The sequence below is a fragment of the Labrus mixtus genome, chromosome 3, assembly GCF_963584025.1.
Source record: "Labrus mixtus chromosome 3, fLabMix1.1, whole genome shotgun sequence".
Lineage (NCBI taxonomy): Eukaryota > Metazoa > Chordata > Actinopteri > Labriformes > Labridae > Labrus > Labrus mixtus.
Window position 1 is genome coordinate 6,808,235 of NC_083614.1, and position 19,575 is coordinate 6,827,809.

The 19,575-nt window shown below is 40.7% G+C and overlaps 2 protein-coding genes across 2 annotated transcripts in view; one reads left to right on the plus strand and one right to left on the minus strand.

The window, feature by feature from the left end:
- cyfip1 (cytoplasmic FMR1 interacting protein 1) overlaps window positions 1-19,575 on the plus strand; it is a 32,001-nt gene that overhangs the window by 9,415 nt on the left and 3,011 nt on the right. The window contains exons 2-25 of the mRNA XM_061030245.1: window positions 100-220; window positions 445-534; window positions 983-1,060; window positions 2,209-2,310; window positions 2,411-2,592; window positions 3,570-3,666; window positions 4,119-4,247; window positions 4,338-4,442; window positions 4,995-5,086; window positions 5,229-5,346; window positions 6,328-6,450; window positions 6,674-6,799; window positions 6,877-7,043; window positions 7,542-7,689; window positions 7,970-8,123; window positions 8,942-9,098; window positions 10,895-10,991; window positions 11,338-11,414; window positions 11,675-11,783; window positions 11,885-12,004; window positions 12,109-12,308; window positions 13,267-13,354; window positions 18,802-18,945; window positions 19,031-19,121. Coding sequence (XP_060886228.1) covers window positions 104-220; window positions 445-534; window positions 983-1,060; window positions 2,209-2,310; window positions 2,411-2,592; window positions 3,570-3,666; window positions 4,119-4,247; window positions 4,338-4,442; window positions 4,995-5,086; window positions 5,229-5,346; window positions 6,328-6,450; window positions 6,674-6,799; window positions 6,877-7,043; window positions 7,542-7,689; window positions 7,970-8,123; window positions 8,942-9,098; window positions 10,895-10,991; window positions 11,338-11,414; window positions 11,675-11,783; window positions 11,885-12,004; window positions 12,109-12,308; window positions 13,267-13,354; window positions 18,802-18,945; window positions 19,031-19,121 — 2,911 coding nt within the window. The 5' untranslated portion in view covers window positions 100-103. The remainder of the gene's footprint in view (window positions 1-99; window positions 221-444; window positions 535-982; window positions 1,061-2,208; window positions 2,311-2,410; window positions 2,593-3,569; window positions 3,667-4,118; window positions 4,248-4,337; window positions 4,443-4,994; window positions 5,087-5,228; window positions 5,347-6,327; window positions 6,451-6,673; window positions 6,800-6,876; window positions 7,044-7,541; window positions 7,690-7,969; window positions 8,124-8,941; window positions 9,099-10,894; window positions 10,992-11,337; window positions 11,415-11,674; window positions 11,784-11,884; window positions 12,005-12,108; window positions 12,309-13,266; window positions 13,355-18,801; window positions 18,946-19,030; window positions 19,122-19,575) is intronic.
- Window positions 15,051-17,607, minus strand: LOC132956714 (fibronectin type III domain-containing protein 9). Its single transcript, XM_061030319.1, has 2 exons — window positions 17,479-17,607; window positions 15,051-15,943 (listed from the first exon to the last, which is right to left on the minus strand). Exon 2 carries the CDS (start codon window positions 15,858-15,860, stop codon window positions 15,222-15,224), a length of 639 nt encoding a protein of 212 aa, XP_060886302.1. The 5' UTR covers window positions 15,861-15,943; window positions 17,479-17,607; the 3' UTR covers window positions 15,051-15,221.

Here is a 19,575-nt window from a genome sequence, read left to right on the forward strand (position 1 = left end):
CTTTTGCATAGAGGGGATGGAGGGCTAAGGGCTCACAGCTACCGAGTCCTGCCACCAGCTGAAGTAATAACCGTGCTTTGTTTTTTTTGTCCTTTTCAGCACCATGGCGTCCACAGTGACTTTAGAGGATGCTCTGTCGAATGTGGACCTGCTGGAGGAGCTGCCCCTCCCGGACCAGCAGCCATGCATCGAGCCCCTCCCCTCCTCGGTCATGTTCCAGGTCAGTGCTGACGGCGGTGTTTTTATCACCTATCTTCTGTTCAGTGTGATGTGAAACACTTTCTGCTTTGTCTAGTCATAGATGTTCCTCTCTCACATGTTATCATGTTGTGAACACACTTTCTTTGTCCAGTTATTTCTGTTATAGGGAAGTTTGAAAACATTTTTGTAAAAAAAACAAAAAAACAAAAAAAAAAACAACAACTGTTCCCTTCTTTCTCACAGCCCAACTTCAACACCAACTTCGAGGACCGAAACGCCTTCGTCACCGGCATCGCCAGATACATCGAGCAGGCCACCGTCCACTCCAGCATGGTACGACGACTTGAGGGTCGCAGCCTCTTCTTAAATATCAGTTCCCTCTCTCCTCTGTGACGACTTGATGGGGGAAAACAAACTCATCAGAATGGGGTCAAACGCTTGTTATGAACTGGATCTGTTGTTGTTGTGGAGCAGGCAGCGTCTAAACCAGACCCAGAAGCAAACAACCCGGGACAAACGGGTGCTTCAGGCGGTGTCTTCACAGGGCTTTGTGTCTAATTAGTGAGGGATAATTACTGTGGGCTTGAATCAAACAGCACTTTGTATGGAGGCAGGGACGGCTGGAATAACTAATGCTCCTCAATGCCCACCCACTTTGTAGTCCTGTTATTATTGTATAACTTAAGTTCAGTGTTTAAATGTTTGATTTAGTGTAAAATGTATTTATATGTTGATGTTTTGTTTGTGTGATGTGATTTTCGGGTTTTGTTTGATGCACTAGAACGAGATGTTGGAAGAGGGGCAGGAGTACGCCATCATGCTGTACACCTGGAGGAGCTGTTCACGTGCTATACCACAGGTAACCACACGGCCACGGCTTACATTTTGAATTTACATAACTTTATTAAATCATTACATATAGAGCTGAAAGTAGTATTTACTTAATTCATTAATCAGCAACTTTTTTGTAAACCTGTGTTCTCATTTTGTGATTCAGGAAACATTCAGGGCAACATAAAGTTGGGTTTCTATAACCCTGATTAAAAAGTTTTTAAGTTTACAGAATATTTTAAATACATGGTTCTACTGATCAAAATTGAGGCTAATTGTAGCCCAGTGCTTTTATTTTGTTTGTTGGAAAACAGCACAATAAAAGCCGAACATCTCCTGTTTTCAGTTTATCTCTAACAGTTTTTTACGATTATGAGATGTCCGTTATGGTCTGATTTTGGTCCGATGTAGGTCGGACTAAGATGTTTACATGCATTTAAAAAGTCCAAACATTGTCTGATATGATCAGAAATTCGAATATCTAGCGCCATGTAACCCTACTGAGTGATCACCTCCTTCATGTGACGTAAAGAGTACACATAAACACATTAATGTATATAACTGAATGACTTAGACAGTTTGGGGGTTCTTTTCTTCTCCTTTTCTTTACTGTACTCAAACTGTTATACTTTATCCCCGGACAAATTAAACAAATCTTTTTTTCAAATGTGATAAAACCTAAACAGCAATTTAAAAAAAAGATCACGTTTAAAGTCGCGTGCTCTTGAAATCCAACCTGACTGGACCCCTCTGCTGGCATCAGGGTGATCTTTTCTTTTTAAATCAAGTCATACTGAAAGTTTGATCAAGATCAAATTATTATGAACCAATCAGAACTTTAGAACGTTTTTAAAAACCTTATCTTCATGTTGATTTGATCAGTTTATTTTAGGAAATGGAACCTGAGGATTGACGAATTTACTTAAAAAGTATTTAATTTGTGAAGGGACCATGTACAATATGAAACATTAATGGTGTCATTTGATGCATTGTACTAGAGTTAGCTTAGAGCTAGCTTCCATCTGCTGTCCCTCGACACACACACACACACACACACACACACACACACACACACACACACACACACACACACACACACACACACACACACACACACACACTGAAACCCTGTTTCTTTGTAACATTTCTTGCTGCGTGGTTGTGTTTCTCTCGTAGGTGAAATGCAACGAGCAGCCGAACAGAGTGGAGATCTATGAGAAGACAGTGGAGGTCCTGGAGCCTGAAGTCACTAAGCTGATGAATTTCATGTACTTCCAGGTAAAATGTCGTCGTACATTAAACCAGGACTCTTCTCAACTTCTACTTTATGTAGGCCCTCACATCTTAAGTTAACATCTCTCCTGTTATTCTCCTCCAGCGTACTGCTATCGACCGTTTCTGCGGGGAAGTCCGTCGTCTCTGTCACACGGAGCGCAGGAAGGACTTTGTCTCCGAGGCGTACCTGCTGACCCTCGGGAAGTTCATCAACATGTTCGCCGTGCTGGATGAGCTGAAGAACATGAAGTGCAGTGTGAAGAACGACCACTCGGCTTACAAACGGTAAACAGGAGCAGTCCCAAGATGTGCTGCATTCATTCAGACATCTGATAAAAATAACAGACACTAGAGGGCAGCATCACGCAGCACCACTCCACACCTTTGAATTCAGTCACGCCTGTGTCTTTGTAACACATTTTAAATATATCTGTATATGAATCAGTCTGTAGGTCTCCCTAAAACTGTGATGATGACGAGCTGTGCATGATGTTTTCAGATGTCTGCTGCATGTACTTCAATAAGAACACAAAGAAAATCCTGATGGAGGATTGACGGGATAGATTTATTCCTGAAGCTTTGAAAAGTCTGCAAACAACAGACAATAAGACAATAGGAAATCACTTATTTGATGTATGTAATGTACAACATAAAAAATGTTGTCCTGTATTTAAACATCTGGCCACACACTGATGACAGCCTGCCTATAAAGCCTGTTTGTGGGGGCGCTCTATTGATGCAGGATAAAACATTAATATCATCTTGAATTCTTTTGTTGGACATCATCTGTTCCATCTTTGTGGTTTACTACTTCCTTGTTTATTTTCCAGTCCAACAATGTGATGGTCAATGTGACAGTTTATCAAGAGTCAGGTGAAGTCTTTTAAAAATCTTAAGGGAAGTTTAGTTGCTGATGCAGCTGTACAACCAGCAATGTTACAAAGAGCCAAAATCTCAGCCTATCTTTGTAAAATAGTTTAATATCTTAAAAAAACCAAAATAAAATTCACCATTTCCAGTCCATTCATAGATTCAGTTAGTTAGTTTTAATATACAATTGAGTCCAATTTTTAAAATCCATATTTACTGAAGAAAACAAAAAAAAACAATTCCTAAAGTGATGAAGGTTTTTTTTATTTTTTATGTTTGTCTCTACAGGTGTGTGTTAGACCGATATCAGTGTATTATCCTGAAAAGCTTAATTTCTTCCTGGTTTGATTTTTGTTGTGTTTAAAGAAAGTGTGTTTCTTTGCGTCTCGCAGAGCTGCTCAGTTCCTCCGAAAAATGTCTGAGCCTGCATCCATCCAGGAGTCTCAGAATCTGTCCATGTTTCTGGCAAACCACAACAAAATCACTCAGGTTGGTTTAGACGTGCATCACACATTGGGAAGGAAAAAAAAAGCTGACTGAACTATCCAAGCTGTTATTCTCATGTTTCAAGATTCAGTTTATTGTCATTTCTTCATTATAATCCAAGCATACATGAGAGTGAAATGCTGTTCTCCTCAGATCAGGCTAACAAAAAAAGACACATGCACCAGAAGAGGAACAAGACAGTTAAAAAAACAGGACACGTGACCGCAAAGAACACACCTGTTGAGAACCAGTTATAATATTTAAGAGCAGAATATAAACATGTATTTGATATAAAGAAAGTGCTCATGCATTATTTGCACTTTGTACAGTAGCGCAATGTCTGGCACTGGCTGAGGGACATCTGCTGCTTTAATGAGTCTATTTAAGCAGAAAGAAAACATGGCTCTGCTTCAGTTTTCTTGCATTTCTTTAATATCTTCTGTCCTGTCTTCCAGTCTCTGCAGCAGCAGCTGGAGGTGATTAACGGATACGAGGAGCTGCTGGCGGACATCGTCAACCTGTGTGTGGATCACTACGAGGACAAGATGTACCTCACGCCCAGTGACAAACACATGCTGCTCAAAGTAAGTGGAGCCCCTTCTGAAACACTTTGATAAAACCTGAAAATGAAAAAAAAAACAAAAGTGTTCAAGTCACCTCTCCACTCTCTCTAGGTCATGGGGTTTGGCTTGTACCTCATGGATGGACAGAGCAGCAACATCTACAAACTAGATGCCAAGAAGAGGATTAACCTGACAAAGATCGACAAGTTTTTCAAGGTTTGGAAGAGTTTGTATTGATTAATGATTCAAACGTGTAGAATAATAGAGGACTCAAAATGTGCTGCCTTTGCACAGACTCTGACTGGAGATGCCGATCAGAATCAGAATGATTGATGTCACTCAGATGTGAAATAAGTCGACGTTTGCTCTTTTCATAATTTCACTCCTGAACGTCTCTAGATAATTTCAGGATGACTGCTCCTAACATTTTCTGACCTGACTGTTCACACATGCATCTCACAGTGGGAGACTATTCAAGGGTGACGTTATTTCTCCTGATTATATCCTGCTGCTTTCTCACATCAGCTCACTCAGACTTTCTGCAGGAAAACATACCATGGGGCTTGCAGGAGAAACTCTGGATTAAATCAGAGTGAAAAATGTGTCTGTTTGCGTTCACACATACAGCTCCTGTGTGTAAAAAGCCCTATCTGTTAACCGTAATGCAATCTGTGATGTTTTATCATTAAAGGAAGACAGAGCTTGTGTTGGCTCCACTGTTCAGTATGTCTATTAAAATGCAAATCTGTGTGTTCTTGATGTTCACAGCAACTCCAGGTGGTCCCTCTGTTCGGAGACATGCAGATCGAGTTGTCTCGCTACATCAAAACCAGCGCTCACTTTGAAGAGAACAAATCCAGGTGAGATGCAAAAACATATTTAATGTAATGAGGAACGGTGGTTTGCAAAAGCTTTTTTCATTATTATAAGGAACTTTAAATTCAAGCTCATTCAACCTTACACCATATTTCTCTCTCTCTCTCTCTCTCTCTCTCTCTCTAGGTGGACCTGCACGTCTATTTCCAGCAGTCCCCAGTACAACATCTGTGAGCAGATGATTCAAATCCGCGAGGATCACATGCGCTTCATCTCTGAACTGGCTCGATACAGCAACAGTGAGGTGAGAAAAAGCATTCAGTGCATATCACCCCCACTCTTTCTCTCCACACATTTCCTGTCTCTCTTCAGCTGTAATTATAATAATCATTTCTATAATAAATTGAATTCATACAGTGCCTTTTAAGGGACCCAAGAACAGTCCACTATATAGTGGAGTAAAAATGAGAATACAAGAGAAAACAAAAACAAGACTGAGACAAGTAACAGAGGATGGGTCCAATGGAGAGTCAGAGTTATGAGAGGTTGAAGGCTGTGGTGAACAGAATGGTTTTTTAAACGTGTCCAGAGGTGGAGCATTGCAGGTGTCTATAGTGTTCCAGAGGGTGGGGGGATGGTCTCGAGGTTCTGTGACAGGGTGTCCTATCAATGAAGTCATATGGCCGTAAAAATCATTTTTAAAACAAGTGGATCTTGCCTCACAGTAAGTGAAGCCCAGTGCATATTGTCCTTAACCCTTACAGTCTTTGAAGCTGCCAGCAGGGGGCGACTCCACTGTTTGCAATAACCATATTCATCTCTCATTTAGTTTCCTCTGTACATTTTTCTGAGTTTCTTGTCTCAATCTCTAGTCCCAGTCTTCTTATTGAAGCATGGCCTTCATTTTGTAAAATTTGCTCGTATCATAACAGTATTTCAGATTTTGGTTTGTACACGGATGGCTTCAGCTGAAAGTCAAAACTTAAGGCTTCAAAGAGCTCAACAAACCAGCAGGTTACAAAGTGGTCGTCCTCTTCATTTATACAGTCTATGATTTTGATGTTAAGGTACGAGAGAGATGTGAGAGATATTGGCCATGTGAGAATGTTGTTATGTTTTGCCTCAGTGGATTTCCAGGGGTCATAGCTCAGTGCATTATGATGGAATTGGTCTCACATGTGTATCAAAAATGCTGACTAGTAAAGAAAATTCTATTAGGATGTTTGGACCTGGACATTTAGTTTTCTTTTTTTGGTGTGTGTTCATTTAAAAAAAAAAAATTGAGGTGGTGACTGGATCAGGACGTCAGGAGGCCCAGAAGACGGATGCAGAGTACAGGAAGCTGTTTGATCTGGCGCTGCAGGGCATGCAGCTTCTCTCCCAGTGGAGCGCTCACGTCATGGAAGTGGTGAGAACACACATGATTAGATTTTTCTTGAGTATGTTGGTGGCTTTTCAGTTCTTGTGTCAATTCTTCCACACTTTAAAAAGATGGAGAGGTGAATATAATAACTATTGTACCTGCAGTAGCTTTGAAAAAGGAGTAAATGACTCCCTGATTGATTAAAGGTGGCTGTCGTTTTTTTCCTTTCTTGTTTTTTTAAATGAGACCTCTTTGCTTTTCCCCACAGTACTCCTGGAAACTGGTTCACCCCACGGACAAATACTCCAACAAAGAGTGTCCCGACAACGCTGAGGAGTACGAGAGAGCCACCAGATACAACTACACCAGCGAGGAGAAGTTTGCTCTGGTGGAGGTCAGTTAAGACTCCATCACACACCTTTTGTTTTTCTTTACTCACAATCGTTTACTGAGTAAATGTTCTCTGTGCAGGTCATTGCGATGATAAAGGGACTTCAGGTGCTGATGGGACGCATGGAGAGTGTGTTCAACCACGCCATCCGTCACACCATCTACTCGGCTCTGCAGGACTTTGCTCAAGTCACCCTGCGAGACCCGCTGAGGCAGGCCATCAAGAAGAAGAAGAACGTCGTCCAGAGGTACGGCTCACACACATCGAATCCTTTGAAATATAGTCTGGTTTAAAATCCAGGTCAAGAGCAGCAAAATAAAACCAATCATAAGGTCGTCAGATTTTAAAAGACATGGAAAATATTATTTAAAGGAGACTAAAAGATTGTAAAAATAATATAAAGAAATATTTTTGATTGGAAAACTAATCATTTATTTATCCGTTATTCAACCTCTATAACCTGGAAAGAATTTGGACTTTATTTCTTGATTGATTTGCACAACAGGGGCTCTCTTGGTCTGAAAGAGATGGCAACTTTGCAAAAGTTAAACCTGTGTAATACATTTTTTAAATTTTTTTTATTCTTGGCCTTTAATGTCTTTATTGTAGAGACAGGGCAGTGGATAAAGTCAGAAATCTCGTAAAGCGAGACACACGGGAAAGGAGCCAAAGGCTGGACAGACCTCATATCCCAATAAGAAGAAAACTTACTCCCTCTTTTTTTTATATTCTGTGCTTCCTGCAGCGTCCTCCAGGCCATCAGAAAGACGGTGTGTGACTGGGAGACGGGCCGGGAGCCACATAACGACCCTGCGCTCCGTGGAGAGAAAGATCCAAAGGGTGGATTTGATATCAAAGTTCCTCGCCGTGCAGTCGGACCCTCCAGTACACAGGTCTCACATCCTGCTCATACCCCCACCTCATATTACCTCCTCTGTAGCAGCTCATCTAGATCTGCAGAAAATGAACACTCCTACTAATTATGTCTGATCATAGAGAAGACAGCACAGAAAGAAAAGCTTCTGTACAAGTCGCTCACCTCTAATGAAATCTGAGTTTTAAGGGATGGATCTTGTGAAACCAGCAGGGTGCTACCACTGATGAGATTTTACTTCCATCCTTTTTTCTTTCTCTGCTTGAATTACTAATCGTCTATGGCTTCTTTACATGCAGCTCTACATGGTGAGGACGATGCTGGAGTCTCTCATCGCGGATAAAAGCGGCTTTAAGAAGACTCTGCGCAGCACTCTGGAAGGTCCCACCATCCTGGACATCGAGAAGTTTCACCGCGAGTCCTTCTTTTACACCCACCTGCTGAACTTCAGTGGTGAGAACATTAAAAACAGATAAAAATAGATTCTCTTATTAGTTCAATTTCTGATATTTGAAAGGAACTTAAAACACACAACTAAATTAAAAATTTCAGATGAAAGTAAAATGTCCTGATTCAGTTTTAAAAACAGAACAGTGCAGAAAACCCACGACCCAAAGTGTTGGATGAAGAACCAGTGAGGGAAATGCTTCAATAATTTGAACCCAGTTTGGACACCTTAAGATTAAATACAGCAGCTACAGTTTACTGCTCTTAGGGGACCAGTTATAATATTGACCTTCACTAACACATTTTAAAATTTAAACCTTTAAGCTTAATTATCTCTTTAGACAATCAGTCTATCAGCTTTTTAAACTTGTTCCTTAAGCTAGTGATGTAGTTGAGATCGCACTAACCGAGACTAAGACTCAACCGAGACCAGAGTGCTCCGAGACCGAGACAAGACCAAGACCATGGCAGGGTGACATAAAAATCGAATTATGAATGAATTGAAGTTATTCCTTTTTTTTTTTTTTTTAGAAAGGATCGTTTTCCTTCTTATCAAAAAAAAAGAAATAGCTGATCAGTGGTGGTCTTGACTGGTCTTGAGACCAAGACCGATTTGGAGTACTTCCACACTACCTTAAGCAAGCCCTTCCTTTCAGACAAAGAGAAAAACATTTTGAGGGTAATCAGCTGAATCGAGATATCTCAGTTAACAGAGAAGTATTTGTCATATAGATGGACTCTCTCTGTCCCTGTGTTTGCTGTTTATCTGCTGCTTAAAGGAGACTCTCTGAAGATGTCTTGTTATCCTCCTCCCCTCTTTGCAGAGACCTTGCAGCACTGCTGCGACCTCTCCCAGCTCTGGTTCAGGGAGTTCTTCCTGGAGCTCACGATGGGCCGAAGGATCCAGTTCCCCATCGAGATGTCCATGCCCTGGATCCTCACAGACCACATCCTGGAGACAAAGGAGGCTTCCATGATGGAGTGAGTACTTTAACTTACTTTATTTATGGCTACTAAAGAACAACATTTAATTGCTTCTTCCACTGTTACTCATTTGTCTTTTTAATAACATGTAACCTAAAATTAAAAATAGAGTTTGTGATACTTTGAAAACAGAATTGCAAAAACATAAGAGCATATTAAACCATTTCACAGCTGCATAACAGAACAGAAATGGTTGTCGGGCGATGCTTAAATGTTCTATGCAAGAAATATTAAGGGCTAACATGCAGGTCCTGTCTGGATTTTATTGACAACTACGATTTGAGATGGGGGGGGGGGGAAATCAGTCACTTCTCCTCAGCGCCTGAGGGCTGCCAGAGTGTGGTTGACCTACACTCATTTCTGCTCCTGAAGGCATCTTGTGTAGACACAGATGGAGCAGAGAAGCTGCCTCTCTGCTGACATGCTGCTTACGCTTCTCTCTGTGAGGAAACTCTCTTCTCACTCAAAATAACCTGCCAGCATTTTAAAAAGGCATTGATTTGTTTTTCTTTTCCTGTCCGCCTCTTCAGTGTCACTACACAATCAAGGACAATTTTTTTTAAATATCCAAAATTGACACCAATAATGGAAAGTGTTGAATGATTTAAAGTTGTAGCGACAGTCTGATATCACGTTTTGTCTTGTTACCGATCAGAGGTGTTCACTTACAGGAGGGGTTTTCTTTGAAACTCGTCTCATGTTCTCATTCTGGACTGACTGGGTAAAAAAAATGAATAAATTTAGGATTAACCATAAATGTGTGTTTTAAATCTTTGCTTCAGGATTATGTTGATACGAAGGCAGGTTTTTATGTAAGCCATTAAGCACATCAGCTGGCACGACTCATAAGTGCTGTCATTCACTAACTATTCACCACCCCCGGAAAAAAAAAGATCTGATTTAGAGAAAATATTTAATACTGAATGAATCTTTTTATGAGACCCAACACATTTGGGTTACTTTTAAAATATGCAACTTGTGAAGTGGTGGTTCACGGAGGAAGAGAAAGTGATACAGTCTAGAATGAGTCATCATGAATGTGATTTGATTTGATGCACTTTTTGTATTCCCCTCATTTACAGCATCTTATGGAGGCCTCTCTTTATGTTGCTCTCAGATTTCACCGTGTCAGTCTTCCTTTTTTTTAAAAAAAAAAGGGAATCTCAAACAGTCTAAATACAATGAATACACCTGTGTGCAGGACAGCTGTATGTGTGCTCATATTATTTTATTTAGAAATGCACTGGAACATACAATATAATAAAGTCTATATTTGTGTGTTTCTATATGTACATTGGGGTTTTTAGTTATTTCAAACATAACCAACATTTTGCACACACAATGTTAGTCACATTTCTAAGATGTCTTTTATGGGTCGGCTGTGGCTCAGTTGGTGGTGGAGTCGTCACCTCTCAACCAGAAGGTTGAGGGTTCGATCCCCAGCTCCTGCAGCCACATGTCCGATGTGTCCTTGGGCACGTCTACCATCAGGGTGTGAATGTGTAGATGTGACCTGTGGTGAAAAAGCACTTTGAGAGTCAGAAGACTAGAATAGCGCTATATAAGCTGAAGTCCTTTTACCATTTCCCATTTTATTTATAATTTATAAATTCTAGTCTGCTTGAAGAAAAACAGATTTAAAGATTTGTGATGTCTTGTTTTTATTTTCCTAAATATTCTCTGTCCAGTTTTTTTTAATGGTGTGTCTTAAATGTGATTGCAGCTGCTGTAACAGTGTCATATCCTGTAAAGCATTAATAAAGTATCTATCTGTCTTCTCCAACCCCCTCCAGGTATGTGCTGTATTCTCTGGATTTGTACAATGACAGTGCACACTACGCCCTGACCAAATTCAAGAAGCAGTTCCTCTATGACGAAATAGAAGCTGAGGTAATCAGAAACATATTTTATTCTGTCTCACTCTGTTTTTATATACAAGTCAAATCAGGAATAACAGGTTTTTTTTAAAAAGAGGACGTTTTATGTGTTTTTATTACAGTGCATTTAAAAGTCATTATGTACCAGCTGGATGTGAATATGAAAGTTTTTGTATTTGTTTGTATCTTGAGATGTTTCTTCCACCAAGCATCCTTTCCAACACAGTGTTGAATCCCCCAATTAGAAAAACATTGTGTGACATGAATTAACATGTTGAGCCATATTTTTTAGAACAAGTAACTAAAAGATTGTTGACATCGAAGCATTCTTCTCAAACAAAGATCTTCTGTCATTCCAGGTGAACTTGTGCTTCGATCAGTTCGTCTACAAGTTAGCCGATCAGATCTTTGCCTACTACAAGATTCTAGCAGGAAGGTACGTCAAATATTCACACAGTTCCTCTTTTCATACCATTGTGTAGGTTAAGTGTGTTAATCTGTGTTTGCACTTTATGTACTGTATTTTACATCTGCTTATAATCATTGATTTAGAACATGTCAGGTGGTATCCATGAAGGCAATGTGCATCACAATAAAAAGATGCTGTTGTAATGCACTTCATTTGAGAAGACACTGTTTTGTTTTTACTCACATTATGGAAACTTGACTTTTTCTCTGCTGATTTGAATATTTCAGTCTTCTGCTGGACAAACGCCTGAGAGCTGACTGTAAGAATCAAGGAGCCAACATCCCCTGGCCGGCTTCAAACCGCTACGAGACCCTGCTGAAGCAACGCCACGTCCAGGTGTGTACTGACCATCATCATGCATTCTACCTCTCTTTACCTCCATCTTCACTATCCTGCCATCTTGTTGTCGATACATTACTAACTGTTTGTGATTGCAGCTTCTAGGTCGCTCCATTGATCTGAACAGACTCATCACTCAGAGGGTTTCAGCTGCTCTCTACAAATCTCTGGAGCTCGCCATAAACCGCTTCGAGAGCGAGGACCTCACCTCAATCATGGCATGTTGTTTTCACTTCTGTGGAATAATGAGATATACTCTGTTTCTATCTTTTGAGTAGGTATCAGCTATAAGTTTGTTCTACTGTGTTACTTGTTTTTAAAGGAACTTGAAGGTCTACTGGACATCAACCGAATGACACACAACCTCCTCAGTAAGTATCTGACTCTGGACAGCTTGGACGCCATGTTTCGGGAGGCCAATCACAACGTGTCGGCTCCCTACGGACGGATAACTCTGCACGTCTTCTGGGAGCTCAACTATGACTTCCTGCCAAACTACTGCTACAACGGCTCCACCAACAGGTGAGCTGGTTTGAGTCACAATCAGCTGTTGTGTCAATACTCCTCCTGTCCTTTCTTCAGTTTCAGTATTGTGGTGATAAACTGCTGCACTGAGAAGTTTGAACTGATTTTAAAACATCTTATCTGCATGCATCCAGCCGGATTGGGTTACGTCTGTCCTTGTTAAAACAAGTCACAGACCGTGCACTATGACGGTGTCAGCTTGTCAGGCTATTTAGCATCTTAGGGTCTACCAGTTCGCCAGCAGACATCCAGAATAGAGCTAACAGCTCATTGTTTACAGCCCAACGTGCAAATCGATTTGGGAAAGAGAGTTTAGGTTAAGAAATGAAGTTTAGGAACGGGGTGTATGTGCCCTCCTTTTTAGGATTCCTGTTGCTAAAGATAGGCCAGAAGCTAAACTGTCATCAGATGATTGTGTTTTGAATGTAATGCTTTTTTCCTGTTTTGTTCTCGACATGGACTGATATCTTGGTCAGTGCTGTACACTGGAATCTTCTCTTCCACACACTCTGCATCCACGAGCAGATTATGATGTTTAGAAGATTAAAAGTTGAAATACTGTAAAGTCGCAGCATTCGGGCTGGACCAGAGCAGAAAATAACTCTTAAGCTTCTTATATGGAGGACATATAGATCCAGATCCCCGATTGAAGCAGACTATTATTTTATATGAACTAGAATCCAGGATCCCGACCAAAAGAAACATTTTAATCAGCAGGTGAAAAGAGGGGAGTGGTCAGAGGTCTTTTAAAGTAAACTGGAACAGGCTCTATACAGATTACGTTTTAACTTGTTTTAACTGCTGTACAAACAAGAAATGCTTCATTTAATTCTAATTCGCTCATACGAACCTCCTTTGTTTACACCTTTGTCTTAACTTGGGTAAAAACCCTGATATTGGTGAAGTGCTACATGTTTGATTAATCTTTTTTTTTTGTTGGGGTGTGTGTGTTTAGGTTTGTGCGCACCATCCTGCCCTTCTCTCAGGAGTTCCAGAGGGACAAGCCGCCCAACGCTCAGCCCCAGTACTTGTACGGATCAAAGGTCAGACACATACAGAGAAAGCATTGTCCTCTTAACTTTTATTATCATGGATCCATTTTATATGGCATATTTCCACTCGAATGAATTGTTCTTTTACTGACTGGCTTCATATGTGATCTCCCTTGAATCCACAAGTTGGAGCTAAATATGTTAGTAATATCAAAATTCAAATCTGTATATTACAAGTGAAAAAAAGCTAAATTACGGGAAAAGCTACATTTAAGCCGTTTTCACATTTGCAAACCTGAAAATTTCTGGAGGACTGCTCCTGAACTCCTCCTGATCTGGTTGTTCACACATGCACCTCACAGCAGGAGACTATCAGGGAGGAAAGACATGATGTAAAAAAGAACCACATGGAAGCAGCATTGTCTGCTTTACGGCGCTAAAATGAGATACTATTTGTAGTTCTACAGAATCAACATACTGTTACATTGGTTGTGGAGTTTTTTAGCTGTGGGGTTTTGTCATTGAATGTAAGGGTGTACACTTTTCGTGTATAATCCTTGTGTGACGTTTTGGCTCAAATAATCCAAACAAAAAACTCAACTAAAACTTAAAACGCCAAAAACAACGACTTATCTTAAATGCCAGGAGAGAGACCTGGCTGGCACCCCTAAAACAAAATATTAAAGGATCAAAATAAAATCACATCTCAAAGTCAAACTGTCACAATACTGATGAACAAAAAGCATAATGCAGCAGTTTAATTATTATGTGCACGGAAATCGTACCGTCATGTGCATACAGTTGATGGTCATTATGTGGGGTTTTTCTTAAAGTACATTTTTAATGAAAACATCCACATTAATATGCCATTGGTACCTTCAAAAGTTCAAATCATGAGCACAAATTATGATAATGTGTTTTTATTACATTTTATTACTATTTATGGCCCAATAAGAGTTTTCTGAGTCAAGTGAAAGCTTTATTTTTCTGACAGAGATACACAGTGAAGGAAATCATATAGATATAGTGAAATCAACTCATTTTTGATCATTGCCTATACCTATATTAGGTGCATCTATTCAAACATTAGACGTGGGGGGCTGAGGGGCGGGGTAAACTCTGGACTGGACTGGTTGTTGGTCAATCAGAGGGCTTATATTTGATTTATGCACATGTTATTTCCACCAATCGTAAAGAACATAACGTCTCTTCTGTTGTGTATATATCACATTTATGACACTTACACCTACTCTTTGTGATTGCCCAAGTACTCAAGCCCCGGAGTCTCAGCTGGTAGAGCGGGTTTGACTTAAGTCTGAGTCCTTGCAGCATTGGCTAACTGTTATCCCTGCAGAGACTCTTTCCTACATGTCATCCTCTCTTTTCCTCCCTGTGTCTCCAGCTGTCCATGAAAGCAAAAAAAAGTCCCAAAAAGAATCTTATTAAATGTACATGTTTTAATGCAAAAAAAACCTTCTGCATCAGGGTCCATGGCATGCAATAATCACCTATATACATTATCAGCTTGTGATATGTTGCATAATTAAAATGTTTGCTTATCTGCATGTCATATTTGCAGAACTGTGCGTATGAAGCTGCTCTTAAATATTAAAGTCTTTATCAGTCAATACTGATGAGGTGCTGTTATCATCATGGATCCCTGATTTTTCCTGAATGTGAATAGTAGAGTGGCTCTGAGCTTTCATTGAATAAACAAACAAATCTTTATTATCCTAAAATCGGCTTTATCAGGCTAAAAACAGTATCCCACTGAGAGCTCAAATTATTAAATTGAAAATTGATTTTTTTCCCTCCATGTCACCTCCTGGGCTCGGTAAGATTTCATTAGTGTATTATCGGACTCGTTGGCGTTTCAGTCCGTGCAAAACAATGCTGTGATGACCTTAATCCAGATGATTCATACTGGCTCGCTGCCCGACAGCTTAGCGAGTGTCCTCAGCTCATGGTCCTGGGTAATTACGTGGCTGCCTCTCTGCGTGGAGAGGAGCGGCCGCTGGATGTTCGCGCCGTGTTTCGAGCTGTCTGTGCTGCTGCGTCTGTGCGTGTAGAGACGTCCCGATCCGGACATGTCTTGGTGGTTCGAGTTGGTCATCACGTTGCAGCCGCCTCCACCCTGACCGGGGAAGGGGCAGATGTTGTGGAGACACCCCCACATCAGGATGCCGGCGATGACCAGCAGTAACAGGCAGCAGGTCAGCCAGACGCCCGCGGCAAACTCCCAGCCGGCTCTGTCGTGACCTTCGGCGTTCTCGCTCAGGGTGCTGAACACCTGGCACTGATCCTGCACCGGATTGGCCGCCTGACAAGTCACACACAGGAAGTAGGCGGTCTGAGGGAGGAGGTTGGCCACGTGCGTGCTGGTCTGGCTGACCGGGATCCGATCCTCATGCATGAAGCTCTTGCGTTTGTAGCTCATGGCGAGGCTGTTCCAGTTGGGGTGGTACATGACGCTGTAGAAGGTGTCCAGGCAGGTGGGCGACGGCGACCAGTTCACTCTCGCGGTGGTGGACGAGATGTTGTAGACTGTGATCCCCATGATGCAACTGTTGTCCGTCTGCTTCTAGAGTCCAGTTATGAGTGATTCCTCAGTTACCGCAGTCTGGAATTAAAGCAACCCAACTGGAAGAAAGAGAGGACGAAGAGTGAGACTTGAGATACATTTAAATAACATTTATTACCATGAAAGAGTATCACAGCCAGGCATCGGCTAAAACTAGTGGAGGAGGATTTTTCTAAAACAAATCATCTAAAAAAATGAATTTAGTCTCAAACATAAGCAGCAGGTGAGGCAGCAGGTTTCATCATTTGTCCCGTGCAGCAGCATCCACAGGTTTAACTCCCACCCTCGGACATTTACTGCAAGTTATCCCCCACTTTCTCGTCCTCATTTCCACATCAATAATCTTTAAAATAAATATAAGTCATAGGTATAAGAAAAAAAAAGAATGCAAAACAAAAAAAGGCTTCCTTCCTTCTCTTTTTCCCCTCCTATTCCTTGTTCCTTGCACCTGTATATGAATCTACAATACAAAAGCAATACATTCAAATGAGTCATCCTCTCACTGAGCTGATACAGTTGAGTTTAGTGATTGCACTGTCAATATAAAACCTCCAGGTATGCAGATGTTGTCTCATGATATGTTTGTAATCAGTACAAACTGTTTGGACTCCTTCGATTGATGCACTTTTTCTGTTTTTATCAGCAAAAAATTCACATATAAGTCAATAAAACTGTAATCAAGTACTTCAAAAACCGTCGCTTAATTGATGCAAAATGTCCGAAGATAAAAAAAAAAAAAAAGCAAAGAACAAGTGTGACGGCACAGTATGAAGGATTATTTGGTGCGTGAGTCAGTTGGTTTGGAGGGAGGGAGGTGAGCGATGCACAGATGTTCAGCAAACAAAACACACAACAATTTGTAAAGCTCATCCGTGCTGTGAAGTCACCTGTTAGAGGACCATCTGATGACCTTGAGCAGTTTAAACCCCTCTGATCAGGTTTGAAGTGTAACATTTTTAAATGAAATATACTAAAACTTGTAATACATACAATAACAGCGTGACCCTCAGCCCATATTTCATCATCACTGTATTTTATTTACCTGGGCGAGGGGGCATCAGATGTCTAAAATGACTGAATTATCACACACAGATTATCTCAAAAGGGAGGTTGTTTAAAAGACACAGATTGTGCACCCGAAAAAGATTGACTAAAAGCTTCCTGACACACGTTTTAGAAACATGACATCATTGTCCACATGGCAGTGTCTGTTTTAAAGAATCTGAAGTTTTCAAAACGTTCCACACTTGAATACTTTTCATTTGCACTTGTTTTGAATAAAGAAAAAGTGCCTTATAATAAGTATCAAAGCTTTAAAGAAACTTCAGATCTTCAGTCATATTTGAACCAAAAGCTGCTGAGAGCAAAAGAGAGAAAGCACAAATACGTTTAGACAGTGTGCAGATGTTGGCCTGCAATTTTTTTCGTTAAATTAAAACAACAAATTACCCCAAACTGTTTGCCTAAAGGACTTCTATTTTTGTTGCCATGGTAATGAAACAGGTTCTGATTTTTACTAGGATCATATGAGAACAACCGTATGAGAGATTCCTGGTTATAATGTATTAGAAACATGAAAGACAGGGAGACTCACCAGAGACCTGCAGCAGCACTTGGTCAACACACTGACTTGTTCTGCTTTGAATCCTTTGTCCTGTTATTTACTCATCTTAGCGTTTATTCCTTACGAGGAGGGCTGTTGAAATCTGTGCTCTCATCTCTCTGCTGTAGTGAGAGTGATGCTGGATTAGAGCAACAGCAGCTTCTAATCTCTGCCATCGAGGGGGGAAGGGAGGGGGGGGGGCCTCAAATCTCTTTTTAGTGGATGTCAGAATGAAAACAGAATAACATTCATCATTTAACCATTTGAAATGTTGCTGCTCTGATATTGTTTTCTATGTTTCCTTGCCAGTCTGACTACAGACTGAAGGGATATTGATTGTTTTTTGACACCATATAACTTTTGTCTAGGCTGTTTGTTAGAAATATAACTGTAGGATAGTGGGCGGGGTGGTGGGGGGGGAGATTTGTTCCATCTGTTCAGCTGCAAAATCTCTCTACAACCAGCCAGATTGTCATGAGGGTAGTCATGGTCCTCCCTGAGAGAGTGTCCTAATGTGTCTCTGATTATGATTCTATCGTATATATATCCCATATGTGACTGTGATGCTATACATACATTAACATCAATACATGGAGGAAAAGAAACACTAGTGCTGGTGTTGACAAAATATAGGATTGAAGGGATATTTGTTATAATTTGCACCGCTTGTGATTTCTCTCTTTCTAAATGAAATGCTGATGTGCAGAACTTTGCACAATAGAACCGGGGCGAGATGTTTTTTAAACACAAGACAAGCAGCTTGGCCTGTTTGCTGACACATGGAGCACGTTAGAACATCTTCTCTGCTGTAAAAAAACAAACACTTTTTGGTGTTTATATGTTCCTGTTAGGAAATGGTGTCAGGCTAAAATCTAAACTTCACACAAAAATCTTGTGCATTATGGGTAATGTCTCATATATGTAGTTTGAGGTTTACGGTGGTATAAGCTTCTCTGTTTGCTGGTGGATTGTTGTTTGATTCTATTATTTTCATTATCGAGTGTAATGTGGAGGCAGCCATTGTGGGCAGTACTGGAGTCGAAGATTCATTAGATAGGACAGTTGATAGAAGAAGAAACTGGGGAGGGAGAGAGAGAGAGGGAGAGGCTGGAAACGAGCCATAGGTCGGACTTCAACCTGGGCCGTCCCCAATTTTACATTTTTACCTCAAAGCTGCTCAAGCTAAAGAGAGGTGACTGTGTTCAGATATTCCTCCCGACTCTCCGATGCATCATGATTGTTAAAATATTACAAAATTCATTCAAGTGTTGCGCTCTCTGAGAAGAACCTTTTCTGTCTTTTCCTCTGATTTAGACCCTGAACCTGGCCTACAGCAGCATATTCAGCGCCTACAGGAACTTTGTGGGTCCTCCGCACATCAAGGTCATGTGCAGACTGCTGGGTTATCAGGGCATCGCCGTGGTGATGGAGGAGCTGCTGAAGGTGGTCAAAAGCCTGGTGAGTAGAACAGAAACACAGAGGAACAGTTTGATTGTTTCTTCTTTCTTCTATGTCACTGTATCTGCCCTCTTCTGGTTTACAGCTTCAGGGCACCATCATGCAGTATGTGAAGACCCTGATGGAGGTGATGCCCAAGATCTGCAGACTCCCTCGCCATGAGTATGGCTCACCAGGTAACTCACAATGTGTCTTTTCACAAGATAGATTCAAGAAGAAGATGGATAAGAATGAAAATATGAATATAAGTGTATTTGAAGAATGAACTGTCAAGTAGATGGAGGGATAATCAGATAATCTCTCGGTCTGTTGTTGAATGTCCAGCTAGTCTCCTTCAATCAAGCATCGACTAACTTCTATTTTAAAACACAGAAAGTGTGCTTCTTTGCAAACTTTTAAATGTACAATATGCAGAAGTTTATTACAATGTTAACATTAAAACATCTAAATTATAAAAAAAATTGACTAAACCCATGTTATATATTTTGTTGTTTTTGAGTACATTACCTTAAATATTTACAACAATTATCAAAGCCGGAGAAATTCAGAATTTTATAGTTGTAACGGGACGTGTCTTGTCTTGGTGGATGCCATGACAGAGCCGACATGTTTATTGTTGTCATGTAACTG